This window comes from Bombus fervidus, chromosome 1, assembly GCF_041682495.2.
Source record: "Bombus fervidus isolate BK054 chromosome 1, iyBomFerv1, whole genome shotgun sequence".
Classification (NCBI taxonomy): domain Eukaryota; kingdom Metazoa; phylum Arthropoda; class Insecta; order Hymenoptera; family Apidae; genus Bombus; species Bombus fervidus.
Genome location: NC_091517.1, coordinates 22,283,957 through 22,310,128, shown reverse-complemented (window position 1 = coordinate 22,310,128; position 26,172 = coordinate 22,283,957). Strand labels below are relative to the sequence as shown.

General features: G+C 36.2%; 1 protein-coding gene across 13 annotated transcripts in view; it reads left to right on the top strand.

The window, feature by feature from the left end:
* Positions 1-26,172, top strand: part of Unc-13 (unc-13) — a 375,091-nt gene that overhangs the window by 254,733 nt on the left and 94,186 nt on the right. For all 13 annotated transcript variants that reach the window (XM_072009894.1, XM_072009885.1, XM_072009890.1 and 10 more), the window contains one exon: positions 25,045-25,088. In XM_072009894.1, the coding sequence (XP_071865995.1) occupies positions 25,045-25,088 (44 nt within the window). The remainder of the gene's footprint in view (positions 1-25,044; positions 25,089-26,172) is intronic.

Genomic DNA, 26,172 nt, shown 5'->3' with positions numbered 1-26,172 from the left:
TCATATCGGCAGATAAAATGAATGTTAAGAATATATCGAAGAATCTTTTAACATCCTGCACAGAATTCGACAAGGAACCGAGTGACATAAGTCTAGAGAAACGACTCACAAGTATTAATTTTATACATCATTATGAAAAAAAAAAAAACACAATTTAGCTGTAAAACGTAGAAAAGAACCAAGTGTAATACAATCACAAACTTATATCACTCGACTTCTACTAGTAAGAAAACACCATTTCCTTGAAGTTATCTTAACAGTTCAATACCAGTGACCATACAACCCGATACAATTATTATCAGGACATTTTCCAATGCTTCTTTTCGCTAGCGAGTGTCGAGTACGTTGTACGCGTACAAATGGACTGTAAAACGAAGCAACCTACGAATTTAAGCACGATTTCGCGCGTAACGTGTAACCATATGTGTGGTGCCATCCGATATGGCGCATCCAGTCAATACTAATGTAATACGATACTACGATAGAAGAAAGCGGGAGTGAAGCTTTGCCGGGCGTAAATCACGTCCCCGTGGTCCATTTTCGCGTCGATCGCGAAAATAAAGACCGAGATAGACGCGCAGGACCGAATTACGAACTTCGATATAATAAACGACATAATGAACTATGGTACTAGTCAATTCAGCAAGTGCAACGTCACTGACGCTTGGCCAAGCAATATACTTGTAGGTGATGAGAATTTTGGGTGCACGAATCCAAATGCAGATCGATCGGTGATCGTGATCGACGATTCGATCGATTTCGAGGCTGCCGTTTAAAAATTACGACAAGTAAATATCGCAAAACGGCGGACGCATCGAACGCTAAAATAAACGAGGCTTACACTTAATTAAAATAGATCATAGGTATAATTAGATGGTGCTTGAATAATCGATACGCTTTAAGGTAGTATTAGTAGGAGACGCGTGCCTGCGCGGTCTGACGAGGGAATTCGCGAGACGAGGCTAAGTATTATTCGGTCAATTAACGTTTCCCCAATACATGCAGGGGAACGACAAGTCTTTCATAGGTTCCCACAATGAACGAAGTCACGCTCGATTTTCCGCCCGCATTCACGCACACGCAATTCGATATTATAACATAGCGCGTAAATAAAAAGATATGCGAAACAGTGTGCATTTGTACTTAAAATGTATTAGAATGACACGGAAGACGGAAGGCTTCCTAAAGATACTTGTAGCGTTTATCGATGCAAGTGATGTACTTACAAGTCACGAGATTCCAATCTATCGATACATCTGGACGATTAACTTAATCTTATACAGTGGCTACCAAAATTGTACTGTCTTAAAAATATTAATTTTTTACGTTCAATGTTAATCGATGATTCAATTGTTACGCGACCAATGATCGACTTTGTCGTTTGAAAGACTTGCAGAAGAAAGTGATACAAGTGACAAAATTTTCAAGTTAAGAAAATCGTAAATCAAAGTTTAATACAAAAGTCTCTACGTATCGATATATATTAAGTATAAAGAAGTATTTAAACCGTTCCTTTTATACATCATATGTATCGATTCTTTCGTTAATTTCATTCAGTTTTTAACGATAGTTATTACAAAGTGTTTCTAACGTTTGTTACTATATTTGAATTCCTAAATAGATTCAACAAATTGTATTTTTAAGAAATCGTACAATTTCATTAACCACTACTATAGTCGACCATCGAACATAGTATTTAAGAAATTTCTACTCTAACACGTTCATCTTCGGCATCGACCTACGTCAGGTTTAGTAACGGAATTAAAATGACTTAAAGAACTTGGACTAAGTAACAAGTAACTATGTGCTTCTTCCGAATTAAATCGCACGAATTTCTGAATAGTGCGCGCTAAAAGCACAAGCTCGTACAACGTTAAGGGTAGTTTATCGAGAAAAATGTTCGAAAATAGAAATGGTGGGAAGCAAATCGCGCAGGCACGATTGAAAAAGAAAAAGGAAAGAATCTCGCTCATCTCATGCACATCGAAATCAATCGCTTCCGAGAAGGCGTGAAGGAACGAATAGGAGCGAAAAGGAAAATGGATTCACCAATCACCGATATTTCGATTCACGGGGAACACGATGATATTTGTCTGATCGACGATAGTTTCGCCAGGGAAACACGGATTCCGTGATTCGTATCCAACCGTTTATCGATCCCGCGAAAGCAATAAAAAGCAACGCTGACGTAATTCCAACTTATTCTGGATTTGCCTGAGGAATTGACATTTCAATTAATAATACATGCAATTTAAAGAGCAACAAAAAGTAATTATTCTTTCTGAGGAACTTTAGTAAAGTATCTGGAAACGTTCTATTTGTTGATAATTAGACGAGTTGTAAAATAATGTTCGCTCATTCTGAATATAATTCTGAATATAATTTGAAATTGTAATATAAAGAAGAGGAAATTTAATAGGAATCATTGAAATTTTATTGCGCTTAGAATAATTGTGCGTATAATTGTAGAACTGTGTAAAAGACTGTTAATTATAATTTTTCGATATATAAACGATGCATGCAGATATGAAATTAAATCCGTTCGTGAGTCTTATAGGTAATAGAAAAATTAATTTTTAAGAATAATTCTTTGTCAATGAGTTAGAAACGTTTAACTGTCGGAAAACCAAGAAATCTCGTAGAAAAAAAAGAAGACAAACGATGCAGAACATCTAAAGATTTCCAAGAAATCTCGCTAATCTCAATTTAACAGAATTTTCTTACTAATGAAAAACCAACAGAAATCTTTTTACAAATACTAGCCATTCGATTTTCCTACGTTTATTACAATTTTTATTACGTACAACATATCAACAGTTAAAAAAGAAAAGGTCCTGCCGAATTGTTTTTCAGGGCATAAGTCTTTCTATAGAAATCCTATTTCTACTGTACTATACGAGTAATAACGTATGTCACGATTTATCTCAGAATTGCATTGAAATAATGTAACTTCGAATCTGTTCCGCTCTTCGATCTAATACGAAGGTAAAGTTCTCGTCGATCACGTGTTCCCCGCATTTTACAACACGATATATTCCGTTTGGTAGAGCGTGAAAACGCAAAAGTCGATATCACGTCAACTCGCGTGACAAGATATTACGTGGACAATACATTACGTACTTCCTTCCGTTCTATTCTTCCCGCGCGTTGCACGAATGTCGCGAAATTAGAAAATTCCGCGATTCAACGAGTTTCCATTTACGTTAATTCGAAGAAACTCGACGAGTGAATCTTTCTGTGAATATTTACACGATTAATCGTGGAGGGAAAACTTGTTTGTTTTTTACACGTTGCTAATTTACACGTCTTATTCCTGGTGGTTAAGGGTGTGTTCTATCGAAGATTCGCGATCAATGAGTAAAATTAACGATTGTTGTCGTGCATCTCGTAGTATTCGTAACTAGTGGACATTATATACGCCGATAGTACGATAGAAGATAATTAAACGCTCGATAGCTAAGCGATGCGGCACGTAGGTATATTCTTGAAACGATTATCATAAAATGGGGTGTAATATAAGACCGTTGCATAGCTATTGGTATCTTTTGGAAAATATAATTAACGAAAAAACTGTTTGCCACTTCTTCTGTTAGGAAGAAAACGATTGAATCAATTGACCAGAATCGAACGCTCTTACTTTTAAACAATTTTGAATTTTTTCCAATTTCTTGAAAAATTCTACGAGCATAGTACGCACTGTCAAGGTGCATTCTGTTGCGATATCTATAAAAGAAGATTTCATTGAAATCTGAAACGAGATACAGATATTTAGATTTCGAGTCGATGGTCTTATTATTCGAAATTTGTCTAAAACCTTGCTCGCTACTTGAATATACATTGCACCCACGATCTAGCACACGTTATTCCGCAACCATACGTCGATAGCGTGATTCAACAACCCCATAACAATCACTCTATTCTCGCTTCGTAGTCCGATATACCTACGTCACGCGCTCGTAAACGATCGAGCGAGAGCAGCTAAGATTCTGCTCGCATACCATTTCGATATCTCGAAACGATCGATCGCGTTCCGTGTACCGATAACCGTTCAACGCATAACACGAATCCGCAATAGTTTCATAATCGAACGGATAAAGCCAGAGACGCAAAAGCACGCCGATGCAACGATCATGAACTCGTGCAATCGTACGAATGGTCGTACTACGAGACAATTCGATCACATTCGAACGTGCGTGTAGTGTAAATGCAATGAACGAACAGGCGTAACACACTCGCGTCGTACATACGTCCAAAGTATATGCTTCCGTATCTAAAGACTTCGCAGCCGTATAATACTCTTAATTAAGCTAGAAATTAATTGATCGTGCGTACGTACATTTGGTGTTAGTGTTTTAGGGAAGGAGGAAGAAAACCGGGCACTGTACCTGTTCGCGATTCCGGTTATCTTCAGGTGGGATTTCCTATAAGCGGCGAAAGTAAATGTCTAAGTCTAGATATTATCGCCTAGATAAACGTCTAGACATTTTCGATTAGACGAAGTGTTTTTTTTTTTTTTTTTTGTGTGTGTGTATTTGTTATTTAAGCTGTCCAGAGCACAAACCGATCAATTGCAGTTTTGTAAATTTCTCAATTTCATTATCCGCATAGATAATTAGAACGTATAATTATAAACTTCTCAAAGCAACGAATAATTTATTTCCCTAAATTTATTTGCAGCAAGAAAATGACAAATATCCATACATTCCAAGGAAATAAAAGAAAAAAAGATTATAACATTAAACACATTTTTCATTACTTTTCAATCTATAGAGTTAATTAGTATAGCTTCTGAGTAAAACGAGGTTAGATATTTGCTTCTCTGAATTCTCGCAATCATTTTGCAACGCACTTTAGTATACTTTCATCCTCGTCGAAAGAAAGGAGAGGTTTCCTTCAGCATTTGAATATCATCTATAGAAAAACAGACGTATGCTTCTTCATTATATCGATATAAATGCGTCTGGCGCAGTTGCAAATCGTTTAGGAGTATGCTTTCTCAATGTATCATAATACGAATATCTCATACACTTCGAACAATATTGTATAAATTATTTGGAGAATGTGAAACTGTATTTGAACTTTTTCATGGGAAAGATATGAAGAAATAAGATAAATTACTCCTCGGTCAGACGGATCTCATATAAAGGTAGCAACATCAAAAGTGCTCTTTTATGAAAACACGAGTAAACTTACTACTCCGTCTAATATATGTATATAGTTCTCTCAACAAGCCAGATTTTTATAGATTTCTCCTTCCTTTTTTTATTACAAACCTCGACGCTTTTATATATAAGAAATTCACTTACGCAAAATTTGATAAGAACTGAACTTGGAATCTATCTTACTTCCCTGTATAACTGAAAATGATAGTTATAGCGAGGGTTTGTGACTAAAAACGAAAAGGATGATTCGAAGAAAGTTCGTGAAAATAATGATCGATCAAAATGGAAATAGGAACTTGGTCGAACTATAACAGAAAACTCTCTGTTCGAACGCCGTGTGTAATTGAAAGCGTCCACGGTCATATTGCGACACAAACGCGACAGTTAAAAGTCACTCGGAAATATACGAAAAAGTGTTCTTCGATGTATCATGATAAATCATCTCACACCGATGGAAAATCTCTGCGTTTGAACGACGCGTAAAACCGAAACTATCTCGACGCATAGGTGTGACGCTGATAAGAAATCCCACCTTTATCTAGAATAACGAGGCGATCGCGGAGTCGTGGCTCGGGATCTGACCAACAACCACGCGTTCTGTTTAATTAGTCAGAGCCTGGGAGCACGTATCACGTTCGGTCGGCCGATCGATTCTTCTGGTAATTGGCGAATCGTGCCACTCGTGCCGGATGGCCGCCTGGTCTTTCGAGACGTGATTCGCCGGTGATGTCAATAGCAGCAAAAAGTCGGGAGAATTGTCGTGGCCCTCGTTCCAAAGCGATATTCGAGAGGAAAGGGAAATTGCGGTGAGATGGTTGGTGTATCCACGTGACTGGATAATTAGCAATCAGACCCTTCTGCGAAGGGTTGATTATCGAGGGGCGTTGTCGGCTATGGTCGTGTTAAATAGCAAATGGCTTGGTATAGGGAAAGGTCGTGTTGCCAGAAGGGACAAAGTTCATATTTAATAATAATAGGAACACAGGCTCATACTGCAATTTGCGAAAGTTTTATACGAACTAGGTTATTGGTTTTATAAGGGTGGTTAAATATACCTTTTGGATATAATTCTACGTGTTATGTAAAAGAGATGATAATGGTACAGAGGATGGTGATGCATTTTTATGATTTTTCCTGCGCAACAGATTTCTTGATAATGCTGTAGTAGAAGCCTGACCTCGATTTAGGAGAATGCGTACCATGTGGGGAATTTTGTATGAAGTCACTTAGAACGAGCTAGGAGAAAAAGATGACAAGAAAGTCAGCTTTTAGGAGTAGGTACTAAGAAGAGAGCGAGGAGAATGTAAAAAGCGAAATAATAGTTAATTTAAATTAATCGATGTAACAGTGAGGGTGAGGGGGCAACTACTAATTGTTGGATTTAAATGCCTTCTCAGAAATGATATCAAAATTAACAAATACTGGGAGTTTTATGTCTAAGACTTTTGCATACTGTTGCATCAACGTAAGGAAAATTCCCTGTTTAAGGAACGGGTTCGAAATACACCGAATCTCTTTTCAAAGTTTATAAAAGACTCGATGCATTGTAGAAAAAGCTTTGTACAACGAGTAGAAGAAAATTTAGTGGGATTACGTTTTTAATAGAAAATTGACCTCCTTTTTATATAAATTTACATAATAAACTAAAGTAAACTTAAAAGATTTAATACTTATTCATCGAGTTACTAGAACACGATTCATTCTCGCTCTACTTACGATTTAATCATTCATACATTTCCCTTAATTTGTAAAATGTTTTTCTTCCAAAATTATGAAAAATTTATTTCCTAAACGTGACAACGTTATTTCAAGAAAAACAATGTGAAAAATTAAAGCTGACTTTTTCGTGTTACAAGATGATAATAATTCCTCGAAAAACAAGCTTCCCTCTGTGTTCCGTAAAGATCAGTCTATTATAAGTCGATGTCAAAATATAGAAACCTACCACGTCAAACGAAACCAGAAATGGAAGCTTCGTATCGATAAATTTTCAATTAATCCATAGCCGTCGGTCTTATTGTTAACAGACTTTCAAAAACTAAAGTTTCTTTGTATCTAGTGAATTGTTCTACAGCAAGCATTTGTAATGCTTCTTTTTTCCATTCGGTCTTGCTGTTGTACCGGCGTGGTGATTCGAGTACCTTTGATATTGACCAAGTATTTAATTGCCAGTAGTGTCTGTGTTTTCACTCGTGCTTTAGAAATACAATTTTTTCGTTTATTTCTCTAGAACTTATTTTTGTTGATTGCATTGTTCCATTAACTTTTTCCCATTCGATTCGATCGTTTCTTTTTTAAGAAATTGTAATTGTACGTGAAAGTTATTTCGATTTATAAAAACGAAGCGAAACTTTTTACCGATGTTTATTGGCGTTTTGTTTTTATGAAATATGTAGGACATTGAACAGGAAGCTGTTGAATTATTCCGGCGATGTACAGCTACCGTAGATTAAATGTCTTTCTACGAAGATTACTGTCGTTTTAGGATCATGCGATTACACGCTACATGATACACATCGTAATTGTTGAAAATTGGATCAGATAGGAGCATGAGGGGAGGCTTACGTGACATTCTATAAAACGAGTTAAAATAAAATTCTTTGGAATTTCCAATTACCTTCGTTATCTATGAATAAATAAAAGTTTCTCTTTCGAACGATGCCAATCGATTGGCGATAAAAATGACGTTGAAGCTGTAGGAATTAATTATTATAAAATAAATTACATTTCTCATAATCTTGAAAGAATCTCATTTTACGCGTGATCGTAAAATCAAATACCTTCGATAAAAGCCACGTTTAACGCTGGAATCCCATTTCTTCCGAAAGATGAGAAAAGAGAACGACTGCTTATTGCGAATTTATGGTAGCGACGAACAAAGGACGTGATAGTTTCAAGATACGATCCCCTATGGTTCGAGATTTCATGCAGCTAACGTTCCTCGTTACTTTTTCTACTACAACGAAATTGCAGTTAGACGCGCGCTTAACAATTCTATGCGACGACACGTGCCGCTCATAGAAAACGTTCTTTCCGAAAGCAATGACAATAACCACGTGAAAGTGGCACAAGTGATTAAAAGGTAAAATGCATGTATTCTATTGCTTGGAACTCTTTAATGACGAGTTTAAATGATTGAACGTAGGTTGATTAAATGGGATTATTGGACAATTATTTACGTATTGCGAAATACAAGCAATTCAAACTCAATAAGAGATCAATTTACAAGAAATTCAATATAGAAAGTGTTTTCATATGACAAATTTATCGTTACCATTACTAATTGGTACATTTTTTAATTTATTTCATCGCGTAATAGAAGATACAGGAAGGAAATTGTATGTAATTTGGAGAATTGAAAATTTTGAAACAAGAAATCACCATCTATTAATTCCATTTCTCATAATTCAATTCACTTGCAATTATCATTGTTGATCGTCGTGTCGTATCGTACTTAGATCTCAGAATTTCACAAACATAGAGAAAGTGAAAGAGAAAATCGAAAACGCTAGATTAAGATGAGAAACAATGAAATCAATTATTCGTAATGGCAAACAAAAAGCACAATTGCATATTTGCAATTCACGAGGAAAAATGATTTGTTTTCACGAAATTGCACATAAGGGGACAGACTCTTTGTGACGTGAAAGTAACGCGAAATGCATTGGAACGAACGTTTAATCAAATAAGAAGAGATGAATCGGAGTTTCGAGGGAGTCTCCTCTGTATCTTCGAGCAGCCTATAAATACGTTTTATTCGACCGTGATCAAGGCGCCACGCATTAACCGACCTTTCCTTTGTTGAATTATTTCCAACAAAACGTAGAAGAACCGTGAGTTCCGTTTACATTCGTGGAACACACGACCATCTCCCTTTTGAAACGCTTTGTGAACGAGATCCAACGAACAAACACCCGGACCAATTGTGTACCATTTCTCACTTTTATATGAAACGAATTAAGGCGCAAGTAAGCAAGGATGAAGATCCAAACGAAACAAGAGATACGTACTCGCGTCTAGTGACGTTAACTGTGTATCTATATTGTACGATTCTAACGATCATGGATATTGTATATGCATATTGTCACGGTGTCATTGTGTCTAACACGTTCTTAGCGGTCTTTTTCCAGTTCAATACGAGGCTGAAATTATTCAAAGATTCCTTTGGATCTTCGGATTAGTCATCGAATAACGTTTCCACATCGTTCGATATTTCTATCAAGATGCTCGTACCAAAATTCAAATCAATGGAACAGAAAACTGTGTCTAAAAACAAGAATACACGGTTCGTTTATACGATGCAGGAACCTTAGACATCCATGTCGATGGAGACGACGTTCGATCACGTGTTCGGTTTCCATTCAAGTCTCGAACTGGTTCTTGATTTTTCCATAAGAGAAGAAAATCAATCAAAGACAAGAACGAGAAGTTTCTCCATGCCAATTCAGATTCGAAACACGCGAACGTTATTCGACGATGTGTACTCGTGAGTCCAGGTTCACAGGAATCTTCGAGTAGTTCGCGCAGCTTCTGGAACTTGCACTCTACACGCGGGATCATCTTCGAAACTGAGAAATCGCGTGGTGTCGTTATACAAGTGCAGCGATCTCCGCGAGAGAAGATCGTCGGGGATCGATGAAGTAGGAAGATCGCGTCCAAGTAGGTCCATATTTCAGGCTGGCTCAGCTGATTAAGCACGCGATAGAGTTCCGTCTCGCGGGATATTCGCCTAATAAAATCCTAGTCTCTTCGGGTAGTGCGCGAGAAACTGGCAATCAATCTCGTGGACGAGTATCGTCGAAGATAAAATAAAAACTAAATATTTATTACTAATAGAATTAAAATAAATAAGCCACACGAGTGTCTAGCACGTAAGTATGACATCGATCTTAGTGATCAACTAGAGATTAAAAAATCAATGTTGATTTATGCAAAGGTAGAACGAGTTACGTAGAAACGCTCGAATCCAGGAGACAGTAGTAAAATGCAGAGGACGGTAAAATCCAGAGAACGGTATAACGTGGACGAGGGTTCACAGTGGAAACGCGACCAAAGTTCGAGAGTTTACCTCCGTAACCGAAGATCAAACCGCTTGTTACCGGCGAGCCTCGAACACTCGTGTAGCCCCGGCTTTGCTGTGGCTAAGGCCGCCATAAGGGTCATACTCGACGGATACTACTGTTAAGCTGCTTCGTTTCCGGCATGCGAAGCTTCTCGCGGAAAGCCCCGGTTGTTCTCTCACGGACGCGCCTAACTCGCACGCCCACGCGTTTCACGTGTATTGACTCACGCGCATACGAATACACACACACATACGTATACATACATACGCATACAAACAAGAACACACAAGTACATGCACACGTCAAAAGGTATATCTAAACACGTATTGTAATGGTATTATAGTCTACGCGGTAGTTTTGTGTCAATTAATAACGTAACGAAACCGTTTAGCCGTGTATTCTCCAGGGGGACAGAATATTACGTAGGGTAAGAAGCTTTCGTGTGATAACTGGCAAACGCGCGGCGAGGGAAACGTGTAGCTCGGGTTGCATCTCACTGGCTCATGCACGGAAGCGAGTCTAGAGGCATTGGGTTACGACAGGGGCAAACTTGTAGGGGAAAGAGTGAGAAAATGGTCGACATTGGTGGTATTGGTGATGTCGATCGTGATGTCTAAAAGGTTGTGTCCGGTTGCTTTCCGGGGAATGGAATGCGTAGGTACTCGAACCATCTATTCAGGTGTCAGCTACGTGAAAATAATGTTACAGCTGCTTAGGACTGTTTTCCTTTCTCTCGTCTGTTTTAATTTTTGCAGAGAAGCGTACGGTGTTTTGAAAGGGATGAATAAATATAGGACAATGTTTATGTTACAAAATAGAAGGGATGATATGATATAAGAAGCGTAGGTTTTAGGGAAAGGAAAACGAGATCGAGAGACGCTGATTCGATCTATGAATTGCTGATATGTATTTAAAAGTTCCATCAGTTTCCTAATAGATAGTAATTTGAGATAGATATTTAGAGAAAAATGTTTTGATTCGTTTTGTTTATTTAATCGTCTCCGTACGATCCATTATCGCCTGAAATATTCGTGTCCTTCATCGATCCAATTTTAAACGAGCTTTTTAAACGAACCTGCCAACTGAAATGAAATACTCACTTCGAAACTATTTTATAATTATAAACGAAGAACAAAAAAGGGAGAACTGACTTAAAAGTAACCTTCTCTTAATCGAAACATCGATCGAAAGGATGAAAATAAATTTGAAGTAAAACGGAAAGATCAAAGAATAATTAGAGATAGGGTGATAATTTTTTTCTATTTGCATTAATATCGGCGTTTTAATTGCAAAAATAAAGAAACGGAAAATGTAGTCCATTCAATTTAGTTGATGTTCGACTGAAAAAAGTAGATCAGACTTTATAAATGCTCTTGTTATGTCTTCATTTTAACTCCGCGTAAAGGAATTGTTTTACAGTTTAAGCAAATTGCTCGAGGCAAGAAAAACTTTCTAAAGGAGTAACACATAATTAGACTCTGTTTTTAACTTTCTGGAGAACAGGGGCAAATTCGTTGGTTCAACGTAGATTTTCCGGTTAAGAAAGCAAGGAATGATGCATAACAGGAACCTGAGAACGGTAACGGTGTATAAAAAGAACTTAAAGAAACATGAAAAGAAAAAATAAAGAAACAGCTGGCAATTAAAAGTATCGTAACGTTTTTCTCGTTTTTGTCAGATGCGGTATTCCTCTGTCGCGATTCACAAATAAACGTGTCCAGAAAGACTCGTTCTAACACGTGGAACGATCGATGCTTTAATATCTAATGAAAACATTAGTTTAAGAAAGTGTACATTATGATTCATATTAACTGTTCAAGAAATCAGATTGAACCATTCGTCGTTGAAAAATAATAGGTAAGATAAAAATAAAGAAGAATTTAGAACTAACGTATATTAGAAACTAATTTTTATAAGAAAAAATTTACAGAAATAGCATAGTTCGTACATTTTGTAATCCAAATTAATTCATAAATGAGAGAAGCACACGTTTATTTGACTAGCTTCTTTAATATCCGTTAGACAAATCTATCGTAACAAAAATTACTCTAAAAATTTCATTTGCTTTGCATCATTATAATAGCGTTCCTATAGAAGTTTGCATTTCATAATTTTAAATCATTCACCGTTGCTCGTTCGTAGCACATCTATCACATGTTCTTTCTAATTTCTCAGTACATCTCCATCAACAATGCTGCGCATCTGTTGCAACGTCACCTTCGATAACCATCACCTTGCTCTCTACCACACTCGTACAACTGTAACAACTCGTTTGTCTCGAAGATCTCCGTTATTCCATCCAGTCTTCGTCGAAACTCTATAAAATTCATCACTTTACCGTCACAAATTGTCTTTTGAAACGTCGCGCACGCGCGTAAATGTTGATCGGTTTAATTTCAATTTTCGCAAACAAAGCACATGGTAAAAGGAAATATATTTCGCGGGTTAGCTCGTTCGTTCAAAGTTCCAGTGATCATGTAAATCCTTCTTTAATACTTGCACGACTCGTAAAAGGAGCGCATTTAACTTTGATCATTTATCACGGGACACCGGACCCACGTGTTTCTATGCAATTCACGACGAGCGAAATTATTGCACGCTACGACCTACATCATGCAGCCGGAAGTATGAACTTCAGGAGTTCTATTATCTCGGGGGTGGCGCGAATCATGCGAACAGCCTTGCGCTGCTATATTAAAGTTCGATATTTTATGAGGTAGTGCTCGTTCAAATCGTTTATTCTTCCCAACTTCTCAGAGAGATACTTTTAACTTACTTCTGAACGTAAATTGTATTATTTCCTTTATTTTGTAATATCTGGGTGTTTTAATATCGTAATTCATTTTTGTTAAGATTTTAACGACACGTGCTCTGTTCATAATAATTAATCCTTACTAAGATATTCAAAATTAATGTAGACACAAGTTAGGAATCGTAGAATTATATTTCCCTTTAAAGGTTTAAGAAATTTTTGCATCCGACATTGCGTTCATAGATTTTCTTTAATCATGCAGTAATTGATTTTTATTCGTGTCTTAATGACGTTCTTTGACTGTGCTAATTGAGTAATTCAGTTCTGTTATTGAGACTTCATTAGCAAAGTGTAAGTAATACTAAAAATGATTATTTCTCTGAAAAGTTTCACAAATTTTTATATTAAACTATCGAAGCTGTGTGTAACGACGTACAATGTAGCTTGTGCAAACACCGAGCATAGTAAAGTGTTAGTAAGTCATGAAATATTTATAAAGCTGTGTAGGATGTTGCAAAAGATCTCTTTTTGTAAAGTAGGGCACGATTTACATCCAGAAGCTCCAAATGAAATTGATTACGAACAACAGACTGTAAAACTGACTTGATATAAAATCTAACAAATCTCGAGTATTCGGTAAATATCTTAATTCGAAAGCGCATCGGTTCGAAAAATGCAAAGCGACACAGCTTTTGTAGATGCGTAATTTTTACGAAGATGTCGACGGTATTTTGTACTATCAAGATTTCGAAACTTGAATTTTTCTACGTGTGTATTTGTAAAGATCTATTTGGAGTTTGTAACACAAACTTTGTATTCATATACACGATCCATTCTTGACTTTTGTACGCATGGATTTCAAATTTTGTACTGTCATACTTTCTCAATACCGAAGATATTTATTCGACGATTTGCCATTTTACTGTAGAAATTTTTCTACGACGGACTAAAAAACGTTTCCGGCATCTTTAAACGCCTTATTGCAGTACCTTTTTAGATGAGAACAGTTTTTAATGCTGCTCTTTGTTAGTAATTTATACATCTCATTAAATGAACAGACGAGTATTGAAATGAACGTGCAATAATTTATTCGTCGCTTTTAAAGCATAAAATGCAATCTTCTTCTTAGATTTGACAATTTCAAATAAAAGAATTTTTCATTTCATTTCTTCAAATTATTTTTCACTATATTATATATATGTATATAAATCTTATTTGATGATAAAAGGAAGATATAAAAGATCACAGCGTCTCACGATCGAAAGAAAAGCATACGAATATTATTTTCTAACTTGGCTGACTATTCCATAATCATATTCTACAGAAGAATTACAATTAACACGGCAGAAGTTTCGTCAATATTCTACATCTTATACCAACTGTTAACAGACTCCACTTGTTTGCTAACTTTTTTATAGATAAATCTTCCTTATAGCTTCTAAACGTATCAATTCGTCGAATTCTAAAGGCATCCGAGAACGGATGGCATTAAGCTTTATAGAAGTAAGATATAGTAAACTGTAGCCAGACAGAAACAAAAGCGAAAACAATAACGTGACATGAAATTTTAGTGGTATACAGTATTTTACAAATTTCGCTAGTCTAATAGCTGTGAGAATACGAGGATTAATCAACTTGTCGATGTTGGTCTTAAACTACTTAAACCACGCTAAAATAATTATACAATAATATACAGGGTGCTACATGTATAGGAAAGTTATGTAACAGTATACCTATCTATATATTAGTCTCTATGATCCCATTTTGAACAAGTTCTACAAAAAACACTGTATCAACAAGTGTATAAATATATGCATATAAATATACTGCTGATAAGAAGATGAACATTCAAAAAGTAAGCCGAGCATAGTAAACCAACAGTAAAATATCTACAAAAAATATATTATCTTTTATATCATAAAACTATTTGCCGTTATTTACGTATAATTTAAAACGCAAGAAATATTATAGTCTCCGATACAATCTGCAAGCACAAACAAGTAAACAATTTATTCTTATCTCTAGCAATAAATCCAAACTTGTAACTCTGTCAGTAATAACTCAATAACTGATAATCATCTTACAAAGATGATCTCTGTCTATCGGAAAAACGATCACGCTACTCTAATTCATCCAATCCACTAAAACCCTTGATCACATTGTAACTTAACACATCTGAAAATCGCGCCAATCTCCATGAAAACATTATCGTCGAATCGATCAGCCGTGATTCACAGAAATATTGTATACGACTGAAATTTGTTGAGGCACGTTTGACATCATTAAGCCCGTGATGCAGCGTGGTCATTGAGCGTAAACGAACGATCGCAGGCGCTCAATTGCACGCACGCGGATGGCTATCTTCTTGGCTGCATAAAACGGCTTATCGCCACAAATTTAACGACCGGTTAAGCCGACCGTTTTATTCGAAACGCTCGAGGATAAACCACAGCGTGAGCCGTGGGATGACTACCGGACTAGCACATGGGATCTGTAACTGGCTGCTCCACTAGCGCAATTAGCACAACCTATACCGCTATCGTTGCACGCGTACAGCTCGACATATCACAAATATGTACATGCGTATCACAGCGTTCTTGCTATCGCTGGGATACGGACAGAGTTCTTGCTTATCCGTGCTCCCCGTGTTCCATTGACCTTCTTTCGTGAATCTTTCACGTGTACACACGACCGGTTATTTATTTCACGCTGGGGTACTTTGCGTTTCTCGTCTACTATGTTCATTGCTTGTATTGGTTCTTTGTTTTGAATTGATTATTTGGTTATGTTGCGTTTTTATCTACCGTAGCTTTTTTAGACGATCCCTTTTTGTGTATTATTGTCTCGGCTTTCGGTTCTAGCTAACAGAATGGAGTTATTTCGACCGTTTCTCCGTTTTGCATATACTCACGGCTTTTTACCACTTTTAATACTACATTATTCTATCGTTTGTAATATCTTTCTTCAATATCTTTTTTAATTGTTATTTTTAAATAATTCATTTGTCTTATACTAATGGGAAATTTTTTGGTCAATATGTTGTTTGCTGGAAATTTTGTGTCGTTAAAAGTTCGATAATTTCTATTTAAATCTTCTTCGTGTTTTCTTTACTAGCTATTGTGCCTTTATGATTCTATTACTTTACGATTGTCTTCCTCTTTTTACGCAACTTTGCATACTTTAGTCTTGTTCTAAAATTTCCACGAAATCTACAGTTCTACTTTCCTTGTTATTTTTCTTATTTTATATGTTTCTGCTAATAGTGGCAGTTTTTAAGCATTTATGTCAGTTTTCTTTATCCGTAATCCCGTAATTTTCATTTATTATTTCACATTATCCCATAACTATTCTTCCCCCATTTATCATCCCTTTAATCTTTCAATTACTTCCAATTCAATTACTTTTCTATCTCATCCGGTACTTCCTCTCTTACAACTTTCCTATTTTTCACGTTTCCATTGCTACAATCATATCACTTTTTCGACAATATGGAGGGGCTAAGGTCATCGGGTCGCGAATCGATCCAATTTTTCGTACATATGCATATCGGTCATTGGGCTTGTTCGTAATTTTCGCAGTTCGATCTTGAATGAAATGCAAATTATCCTGGAGCTGTTTGCTTCGCAAAATGCGGGAAGCTCTTCCATTGACGTGTTTGCAGCGCGTTATTCTCATACAGCTACGTGTTTACGCGTTACTTGCATTAATTATAGTTATAACCGCGATGTGTAAATAAAATGCCAATTCTGTGACGTCCTCGTTAGTACGTCATTGAAGCAGAGTTAAAATACGAATTTTAAATCGTAACTCGTACAATCAACCGGCAGAACGTTCTTTTTCATACTTGTGATTTCATAAAATTTAGAATTGATTTAATCATCGTTCTTTTATTTTGTAACATCTAATTACGCGTTTTTTGGACGGTTATATCCAAATTATACATTTTTATTGAGAGAAAGACGTTCAAACAATACAATTTCACAAGCACCGTCCATCGGAAAGCTACCGCCTGTTTTGCGAAGCTTAATCTCCGTTATAATAAGACACGTAATCATAAAATTACTATGACCATCGGAAATTTGAAACATATCGACAAGAATATCAAATTGTTTCTAAAATAGAGGAAAAACTTAGTAAAACGATCTAATCCACTGCCATATTATAGTTTTAGTATCTGGATATAAAAGACAACGTTATTGACCAGTTTTATGCGTCGGCGACGAAATTTCTGACTGACAAAATCTTGATATAACCCAGCGAAATTGGAAAACGATCGAGTGACGCTTGCAAGCTTCAGGTTACAGTCCAGTTGACTTTGATCTGCATCAGTGGTTCCCGATCTGATAGTCACAGTAACATACTACCAGAAAAGCTTAGAACAAAATTTTCAAGATATCTTATCACGATAAAACCTGCGCAGTTCATTCTACAATTTAAGAAATGTCATTCTTTTAATTGAAGACTTTAGAGGGCCAAATTCTCTTCGTATATTTTATACTTTTCCAGTATCATCGATCATCATATTTTCGTATTATGTTCTTCTGCAATATCAAAATTCCTTTCACACTTCGTATTATTGACAACCATGAAAGATAAAGTCTAATTTTAGTGCTCGTTCGATCATTTTACAACTATAATTCTATATTGTTTATTCAAGAAAGATGTCTCCATAGATATAATCTACGTATTATTAGCCACGTATGGAAATCCTAGCATTTATTCTAAAAATTGCAGCGTTTAGAAAATATATAACAATTAGATAAATCGAGTAATCGCGAGAAGAAATTTATTTACATCACAGCCATGGAATAACAGTAAACTTAAAGAAGAAATCACGGATGTATCTACATCTATACAATTGAAAACATTCATACGGATATTCCATTGTTTCGTTTATCATTACTTGGCGCAAGAAGACGAACTCGAATAAACGATTATCAAACACCAAACGTCAACAAAGAAAAGGAAATTATGTACCCTTCATCGATCCAATTCTCTTGGATTTCACTTGAAAGCAATTCAACCTTTTCCTATCCCATAACTTCTCTCGATTCGAAGTTACCGGAAATGAAAAAGTACATTTTTTTCTTTGTCGATTACCGGTCAAAAGACAAACGAGCTTAAGAAAATGGGTCAAATTCCTGTGTCTTCGCCGGCTTGCGACACATAGAAACGTGACGCACTCCATCTTTCATTTATCAAGCGCTCTTTTATATTTGACTTCTCGCTTTTCACTGACAAATTACTAGTTTCTGGTGAAGCGAAACCATAAAGATAGAGATACGAAGATAAAGTACGTAAGCAAGCTGAAACTGCGATATAGCAATAGAAAGAAAACGTTGCATAGAAGCACATTCGTACAATAAATGTGTCAGTGTAACACCGAGTAACGAACGGCGTGAGTGTGCAATGTCTGATTACACAAAGATAGGAGTCTTTATACAGCGTTCTCCTTCTATTTCCATATCGCATCCAATCATATGCACGGTAACGTACGACTCGTGTAATCTATCTTTACACATATTTCTATGAACAAAACACCGGTGACCGACATTTCCTGCGCGCACGCGCGTATTCTTTGCCGCTGCTTTGTTAAATAAAGCTACGTTTACAGTAGGCAAGTTTCGCTTGGACGATTGATTGCCCGGTGATGGACGTGAAGTTGATCAAAGTCGCTCGTATAAACACAATGACAACCAAGTTGAAACAACCTCTCAGAATTGTTGCTTCTGTCAAAGAATAGATTTGAATGCGAGTCTAGTATTTGAAGCGAGAAGCAAGTTAAACAATATCTTTTACGAAACGAAGAAAAGAACACGTTGCAGTTCGATTAGGAACCACTGAAAGAGATTAAAAGAAGATTTGGCTTTTATATCAGTACCGTGTTGCATAATTGAACCACATACGCAGTATCATTAGTGAAATTTTGTAAGTCACGAATTACAGATTATCGGGATTGATAAACGCACCTGCACGATAGTAACAAGTTTGATAATAAAAATAAATGAAATTTTACAATCAGATGTTAACGTAAATTAATTGCTATCTGGTTACGTTTGACAAAGATCGTAGCATGAAGAAGTTTGTAATCTGTAACTTATAACTTGTCAATCTGCTAATATTATTAATTGAAAGATTATTATGCAGGAATACTTATAGCTACTGTGCTTTTTTATATACGTAAACAAAGGAGAAACATACTGTTTATAGTTATTTCCATTCTACACGCTATCCGCGTCGGTGTAGATTGATCTTGGTCACAGGTAAATTTTTATTTCCTTCGGAAAATGGCAAGCGCGATAAGACTTTAGATCTTCATACATCTCGGTATAGCTTTTTCCACGAAACATTCTCAGTGACGATTGCATGTCACAAACAAGCTGTTGCTTGAATTAGTTGCGGATTAAGAAATTCTTTACGTTTCGTAGAGTAACGAATATTTCAATAATCGTCTCGATCATAAATGTAACTAATCTGATCATTTATTTCCAGAAATAAGATTCGTAATTGGGTATTTGAACACGTTCTTTGTACAGGAAAAAATTCAGATAAATTATACATGTTTAGTGTTAGCGAAAATACGTATGCAAATTTTATTAACGCGATACAATCGTTGCTTTACATTTTCTAATATTTGCGTTCTACGCTCTGTTCTGTTTTTCCGAGAAGTTTGCTAGAAGTTTGTCAGCGGTAGAAGCTGTACAATTTTAGAAGAGTTCTTCAAATTTTTGTGGTTATCTTCGACACAGTAGCTTTGCATTATACTTAGCATAGAAGTTCACATTGACGAAAAACTTTCCTAAACTTGAATTTACATTTAAGAGAGCAGAAAAGGTTAAAAATATCAGTGTGGCCTTGGGTGCTAGTCACGCAGCAGGCGTTGACGTATGTATGTAGGCATTGTCGAGATGTTACGATAACTGATTTTGAGAAGTAAAGTTTAATCGATGCTTTTAAACTACGATTCGTGTTCAACGTAAAAGAGAAAAAAATGATTTGCATGATGAAGTTGTATACAGGTACTAACCACTTTTCCCATAATTTTCAATTCTATTGTGTGACCACCGAGTTGTTGATAATTCTCCTGATAAGACAACTTTACCGTAATGTCTCGTAAGAGTTCTCGAATAGGCAGCTTTTACGCTCTATTTCGAAAAGAAAAATCTGAAGCGTATGATGATAGATTCAGGCTTGTAAATATGAACATGATTGAAAGAAGAATACTCTACATATTAGTATACTTCTGCCTCTCCTGCTTTAGAATATATTATGTTATCTAAATCTCATCGTAATTCGGTGTGTATCAGGCAGGAATAGAAAATAGAGATGGAAAGATAAATTATTTCAAGCTTTAGTACTATTATACGTTTAAAGATTAAAGGAACAGATAGCTTATATCGCTGTAAGAACATATATACAAGTATAATAAATCTAATATATAATTATGAAAAAGAGAAAGCAGCTTATATATATATATATATCAAAAGAATCCAAATCTTAAACGTTTAATTGCGAAAACAGCGAACATTCACAAAGGCTTTGCCTAGGTATTTAGTCACCTATCACCTTGAACGTATCAATCTCGCGTATCAATTTCTTCTCACATATCACTGCGTCGTTGGTTCATACAACCGATTCATACCGTAAATCGTTGCAGCAGCCCCTTCCTCCATGTCCATCGATTACAGATCGATCAATCAATCAGACTCAAAAATCCCAATCCCCTAACACGAGGTTTCTAGAGCATGGATAAGCAACAGCAACTCGAAAGCTGTATCATGAATATATCACCTCGTCGAGACACCGCGACGACGAAATTCCACGTGAAATTGTCTAAAGTTAATAACATTTAGATTATGAAAAATCGTCTTTTATATAAAATTAGAAGTCTCTGTGAATGTCAGAAATCTTGGCCATCTGAAGAATAACATTGAAGTTTAAGAAGTACTTAGCTACTTACACTATCCACCGGAAAATTGGAATTACATATACCGCATTTCACCGAGTGCAACAATCTTCTCGGACGAAAGTTAAGAAATTTCAGGTAGGAAGTTTCTTAATACGGCTAAATTTTTAATTTTGAAAGTGAACCGCTCGGGGTACATTAATCATAGAATTATAGAAGGTAAAAGGGTACGAAGTAAGATTGAAAAATAAATGATTAAAAGGCTCTGTTCTAATTCCACTTTACTGTACTTGATAAAATTCTTATTTCATTAATATACTCGGTCGGAATATGGTTTTTTTCTTTTATCAAAGATTATTGAATCAGAGTTAGATATTTTTTTAATGTAAAGATTTATTCGAACGTGGTTCAAATTAGATCAAAGCGCCAAGGAATTTATTAATACGACGTACACTATTACCTATACTTAAAACATCGATCTTGAATCGAAAAAAAGACTTGGAAATCTGCGCTAATTAATTATTACATCGGTACGATTAAACAGTACCAAACTTCTGGCTGATAGTGTAGATATCTTGGTCAGAGAAGTGTCGCCGAAAAATCATATTAATAATTAGTCAATACGAATGTTCCTTACGCGTTATTGAACAAAAAAATCGTCGCAGTGTCCTGTCAGGCGTTCACATCGTTTTATCGCACTTTTTCTCATATCATCGGTGTCGTTTGCCATTTTCTAAACATTTCATATCTCATCTAGGGACGAAGAGAAGCCAACCACAAAAGATACTCTATCTTTCGGTTAATGAAAATCATTGGATCGAGGCTTCTCGATCTATGTAGAGTGAATTTATATGGTCGTTGATTTGTTGCATAAAACGTACAGATCAACACGCCTATAAGGGGAAGGTACATACGTTTGTTAAGGCCTAATCAGTAATGGACAACTTGTTAGCACTGTAATAAGTACACGGTACTTTCGTTCTTAAGTAAACGCTTGTCAAAATTATACTCGCGAAGCGATGCTATTCCACGTAGGTTATACGCGTATAGTAATTACTCAGTTGTAATTAACATGCCTTCGAGCGCGTCTCTGTCGAGAATTGATAACGTGTTGGATGCATGAATAAACAACAAGGCTTTGTTTTCACCCTTGATTATATTTGCTTCTATCCTAGGTAGTCTAGTTTTGGACCAAGAAATTCGTTTATCGTTAGATTTAACTCTTGTGTAATATAACACGAAAGAGAGGGAAAGAGAGAGAGAGAGAGAGAAAGTTGAACAAACTGTCAAGTATATAATATTACAAGTTCTATTTCTAAATTTTATTACACGCTACGTAATCGTTACGAATTATCGAGCGTATGTGGTATGATTTGACATAAAAGATACAACATATCTCGACGATAAAAAGATAAGATTAAGATTAATTCTTGTAATTGGTTATTTTTAAATTTGTTTAACTAAAAAGGTTATAGGAATCAGAATAGCGTTGAAAGTATCTTTAGACTTGGTTTATATTATTTCATTTTGGAAAATATTTGATTTGCTGATAATGTGTGGTGTAAGTTAAGAGGAAGATAAAGAACATAATAGACAAATTGCTTTTTACGAAAGATATACTGTATCAATATATAGCAATTTTTGGGATTCAATAATCAAATACGAAGAATGACGTCTTAGAACCCTTTTTATTTTTAATCTAAATATAAAGTAATTTTCCACTTTTTTAACTTGAGTATAAATTTTATTGCAAGAGAATTCGCTGTTAAAATGGATCAGGCACTTTCTGCGAAATGATTTTCCGATGTAACGCGATTTTCATTTCCCAACAGCCTATAACAACATCCAGCTAACCTACTGAAGCTATCGCTTTCAAGCTACACGTTGGACGTCATATAATTAGCTATGAATATATAAAATGTCAAATTAAATACTCCCTTATAACTGAACTCTGCAAAGATTTTAGCTGAAAATGTAAAATATGATATTATTTCTTTGAAAACGCGGATACATAAATCAATCTGATCGCGTAAAGTGTAGCAGTAAATTAATATTCTAATAAATTACATCAACTCCATACATATCCATGTTCATTTACGCGTAATCATTCCATTGCAATTGCTCCTATCAAGCAAATACGTAGATCCAGTTTCTTCGAACATTTTATAAAACGTATCTATGCTAGAGAAAAATTCTAAACTATCGAAAACTCGCTCCGTATTTTTGCTACGCGACTTTACAACCGCAAAAATAGTCCCTGTCTTCACGGTCCGACGAAAACTACATTCCGACCAAATGATTTCGGAATTTCCGCGAGGAGAAAAATTCGAGATACGTTGTTAATAGCGTTATTCTCATTCAGAGGACGTGCTCGAAGGCGCCCACTTCGTGGCTAAACGTGAACGAAAACTAAGGCGAAAAAAATAAAAATGCAAGCAAGCAAGCAAACGAACGAAAGAAAAAAACGCAAAAAAAAAAAATAAGAAAACGAAGAAAAAAAGGTGAATACGAAGTAAAAATTGTCATGCTCCAGTGTTGTCTAAATAAGCTTCTCGGGTGAAAAGAAACCCCCCTTTTTCCGCAAGACTGTTCACGCGAAACGATCGAGAATTAGGGCAGTGACAAGGAGACAGGTAGATAACGGGGGATGGCGTCGAACGGCGAATAACGGCGTATAAGAGAAAGAAAGGAAAAGAGAAAGATAAAAGAAATAAGAAAGGGACGAAGAAGATACCTGTGGCTCTAACTCTAAATATACTTGTTACGCTATCCATAAGTTTATATTGTATCTCTATCTTGACAGAATTTACGAGGTATTGTACGTGATATTATATTTATACGGGCTGTTACACACTGTCTCCAATCTTCCATTCCTTCGTGCGACACCGGGCGAACGAGACGGATAGACAGATAAGGCGCAGGCGAGTGCATACGTGGCGAAAAGAGGTGGGGAATGGAGAGCGAGAGGAAGAAGGACAACGATGGAAATCAAGGACGAAAATTCGCTACAAATCTTTCTAATAAAATTTCCACTGCAATTTCCATTCTTATTGCTCGCATATGATTATCGGCTAGACGTTATTAGACGACTGAAGTAAGAGTAAGAATGAGAACGAAATTCGATAAAATTGTTCGAGGGGGAATGATGAGAAGTATAAAACGAGTCGCTGGAAGGTGAATAATTTTGATTAAGAATTTTAGTCTCCTGCCACGAAAGGAACGTTCTTCGTACGGCTAAGCTACGAAATCGTCGTCCTTTGAACCAAAATATCCTCCTGGAAACTTTTGATTAACAAGTATCAGTGAAAAACCGTGATCCATGGGGAGGGAATTAACGGTTAGAAAAAGGATGTACTCGTCGAGGAAACGAAGAAAGAGATTAAGCTAGAAAGTTGCTGCTTCGTCCCTGGTTTGCGCGGTTGTTGAACGCCGCGATGAGAGTCGGGGCGAATTCGCAGAGACAAAAAGCGAGCCTGCGAGCAATGGAGGTGGGAACGGACAAGGTGACAAGGCCGGCGAGAAAACGGCCACGAAGATAGAAGGTTTTAATCTGAGTCAACAACTGAGAGGAAGTGGTCGAGACAGAAAGGACACATCGGCAAAAAGGTAGCACGTAAAAGAAGAAGAAGAAGAAGAAAAAGAAGAAGAAGACGATATATGAAAGCAACGAGAATTTCTTCCCTTTTCTAGTCGTCCCTGGAGTCGTAAGTTGAGGAGCAAGAGGGTTGCTGCGAGCGAAGAAAAAATTACCCTCTTCCTCTCGAGTCTCCGATCAGCGCTCGATTCTCTGTTTCAACGGAGCTTTTCTTACCTTTTAAGTCGACGAAAAGAGACTGATTTGTGTACAGGGCAAAGCATTGTGCGTGCGTGGCCACGAAAAACGAATGGAAAGAAATTTCTAATCCTCTTTGCGTGCTTCTCGCGAACAATTAATGAAAAGAAAAAGAAACGAAATCAGAGGATACGAACGTTCTCTTAATTTTTATTTATTTTCGGAATTGTCTTTCTATTTCGTTTCAGTGGTCACGCGTTTCTAAAGACTGTGTACAATATTTTTTCGTACGCCTGCGCCGTCGTTCGCGCGAACGCGCGTTCTCCCCTTGGTTTTTTCGAACTGTTACTAAGCTTGTTTCTTAATAAACTTGTTTTTTTGTTTGTTAGAACGGCAGTGGACCTGGTGGCGAATCCGGTGGACGAGGCAACGGGTGAGTAGCATCAAACGTTTATCGATCACGAGTCCAATTACGTCATTATAATCGTGCTAGATTTTTATCTTCCCTGTTTTCCACGCTGCAAACGTTTTTCCTTGAACAACGAACGAGTCTTTGCGTTTCATGTCTTTGACGATTATCGTGTGAAATTTTTTTAACCCACTTGCAACTTCTGTCTATGAATATAAACGCGATTTTTTAGATGCTTGAAAAAATGACGTGGTATTCAAGAGACGGAGGCAAAGAGAGAAAGAGTTTAAATATTAACTCTAAATTATATTTATCATAAGATCGCTCGCTTGATATTTTATATTAAATTATTCTATATATAAAAATATTTTCATTGCAGTTATTTTCATGGTAAATTACATTCCATAAGGTCGAGCTGTTATTCGTAACGTTTAATATGTTCCATAAAATAAAATGACAAAATACAGGAACGAACGGTAGAGAAGAAATTTTTATCGTAACAGCTACGAATTCTGTAGTTCACATTCTGTGATAACAATGTCATCGGTGAACAGAATTGTGAATTCTCTTCTGTCCATCTCGCGCACGTAAGAGGGAAAATTGAATGGAAGGAATTTGATTTCATGAAAATAATTCGTCGTCGAAGAATTCAGACTCTGGCAGAAATGAAACTGCAAACGTCACATTTCTCGTCGGATCAGGAAAGTTCGGTGCCATAAAAATTCTATCCGTATGTTTCTATTAAAATCTTCTTGTCCAATAGCGCCTGACAGCGGAATTGGCTACGTAAATGACAGCTCCTAGCTTATTTTTCCATTCCTTTCTCTCAGTTCACCTCTTCCTTTATATTTCTCCAATGTAAAATACATCATGTGACTTCTTTTATTACGCTTTTGTTCTACGAAAGCCACGAAATTTATCTAATTACTTTCTTCTTCTTCGTATTTCAAAATACACGAGCTTCGAATTGAAAGTTTAACATTATTGCTCATAAATATTCTCAACAAAGGATTTACAGAGTCATCGCGTATTTAAAAAAAAATTCCAACTTTCTAACAGGGATACGAACTATTCTAGCAACTAAGGAATAAATTTATAAAAATTCCAA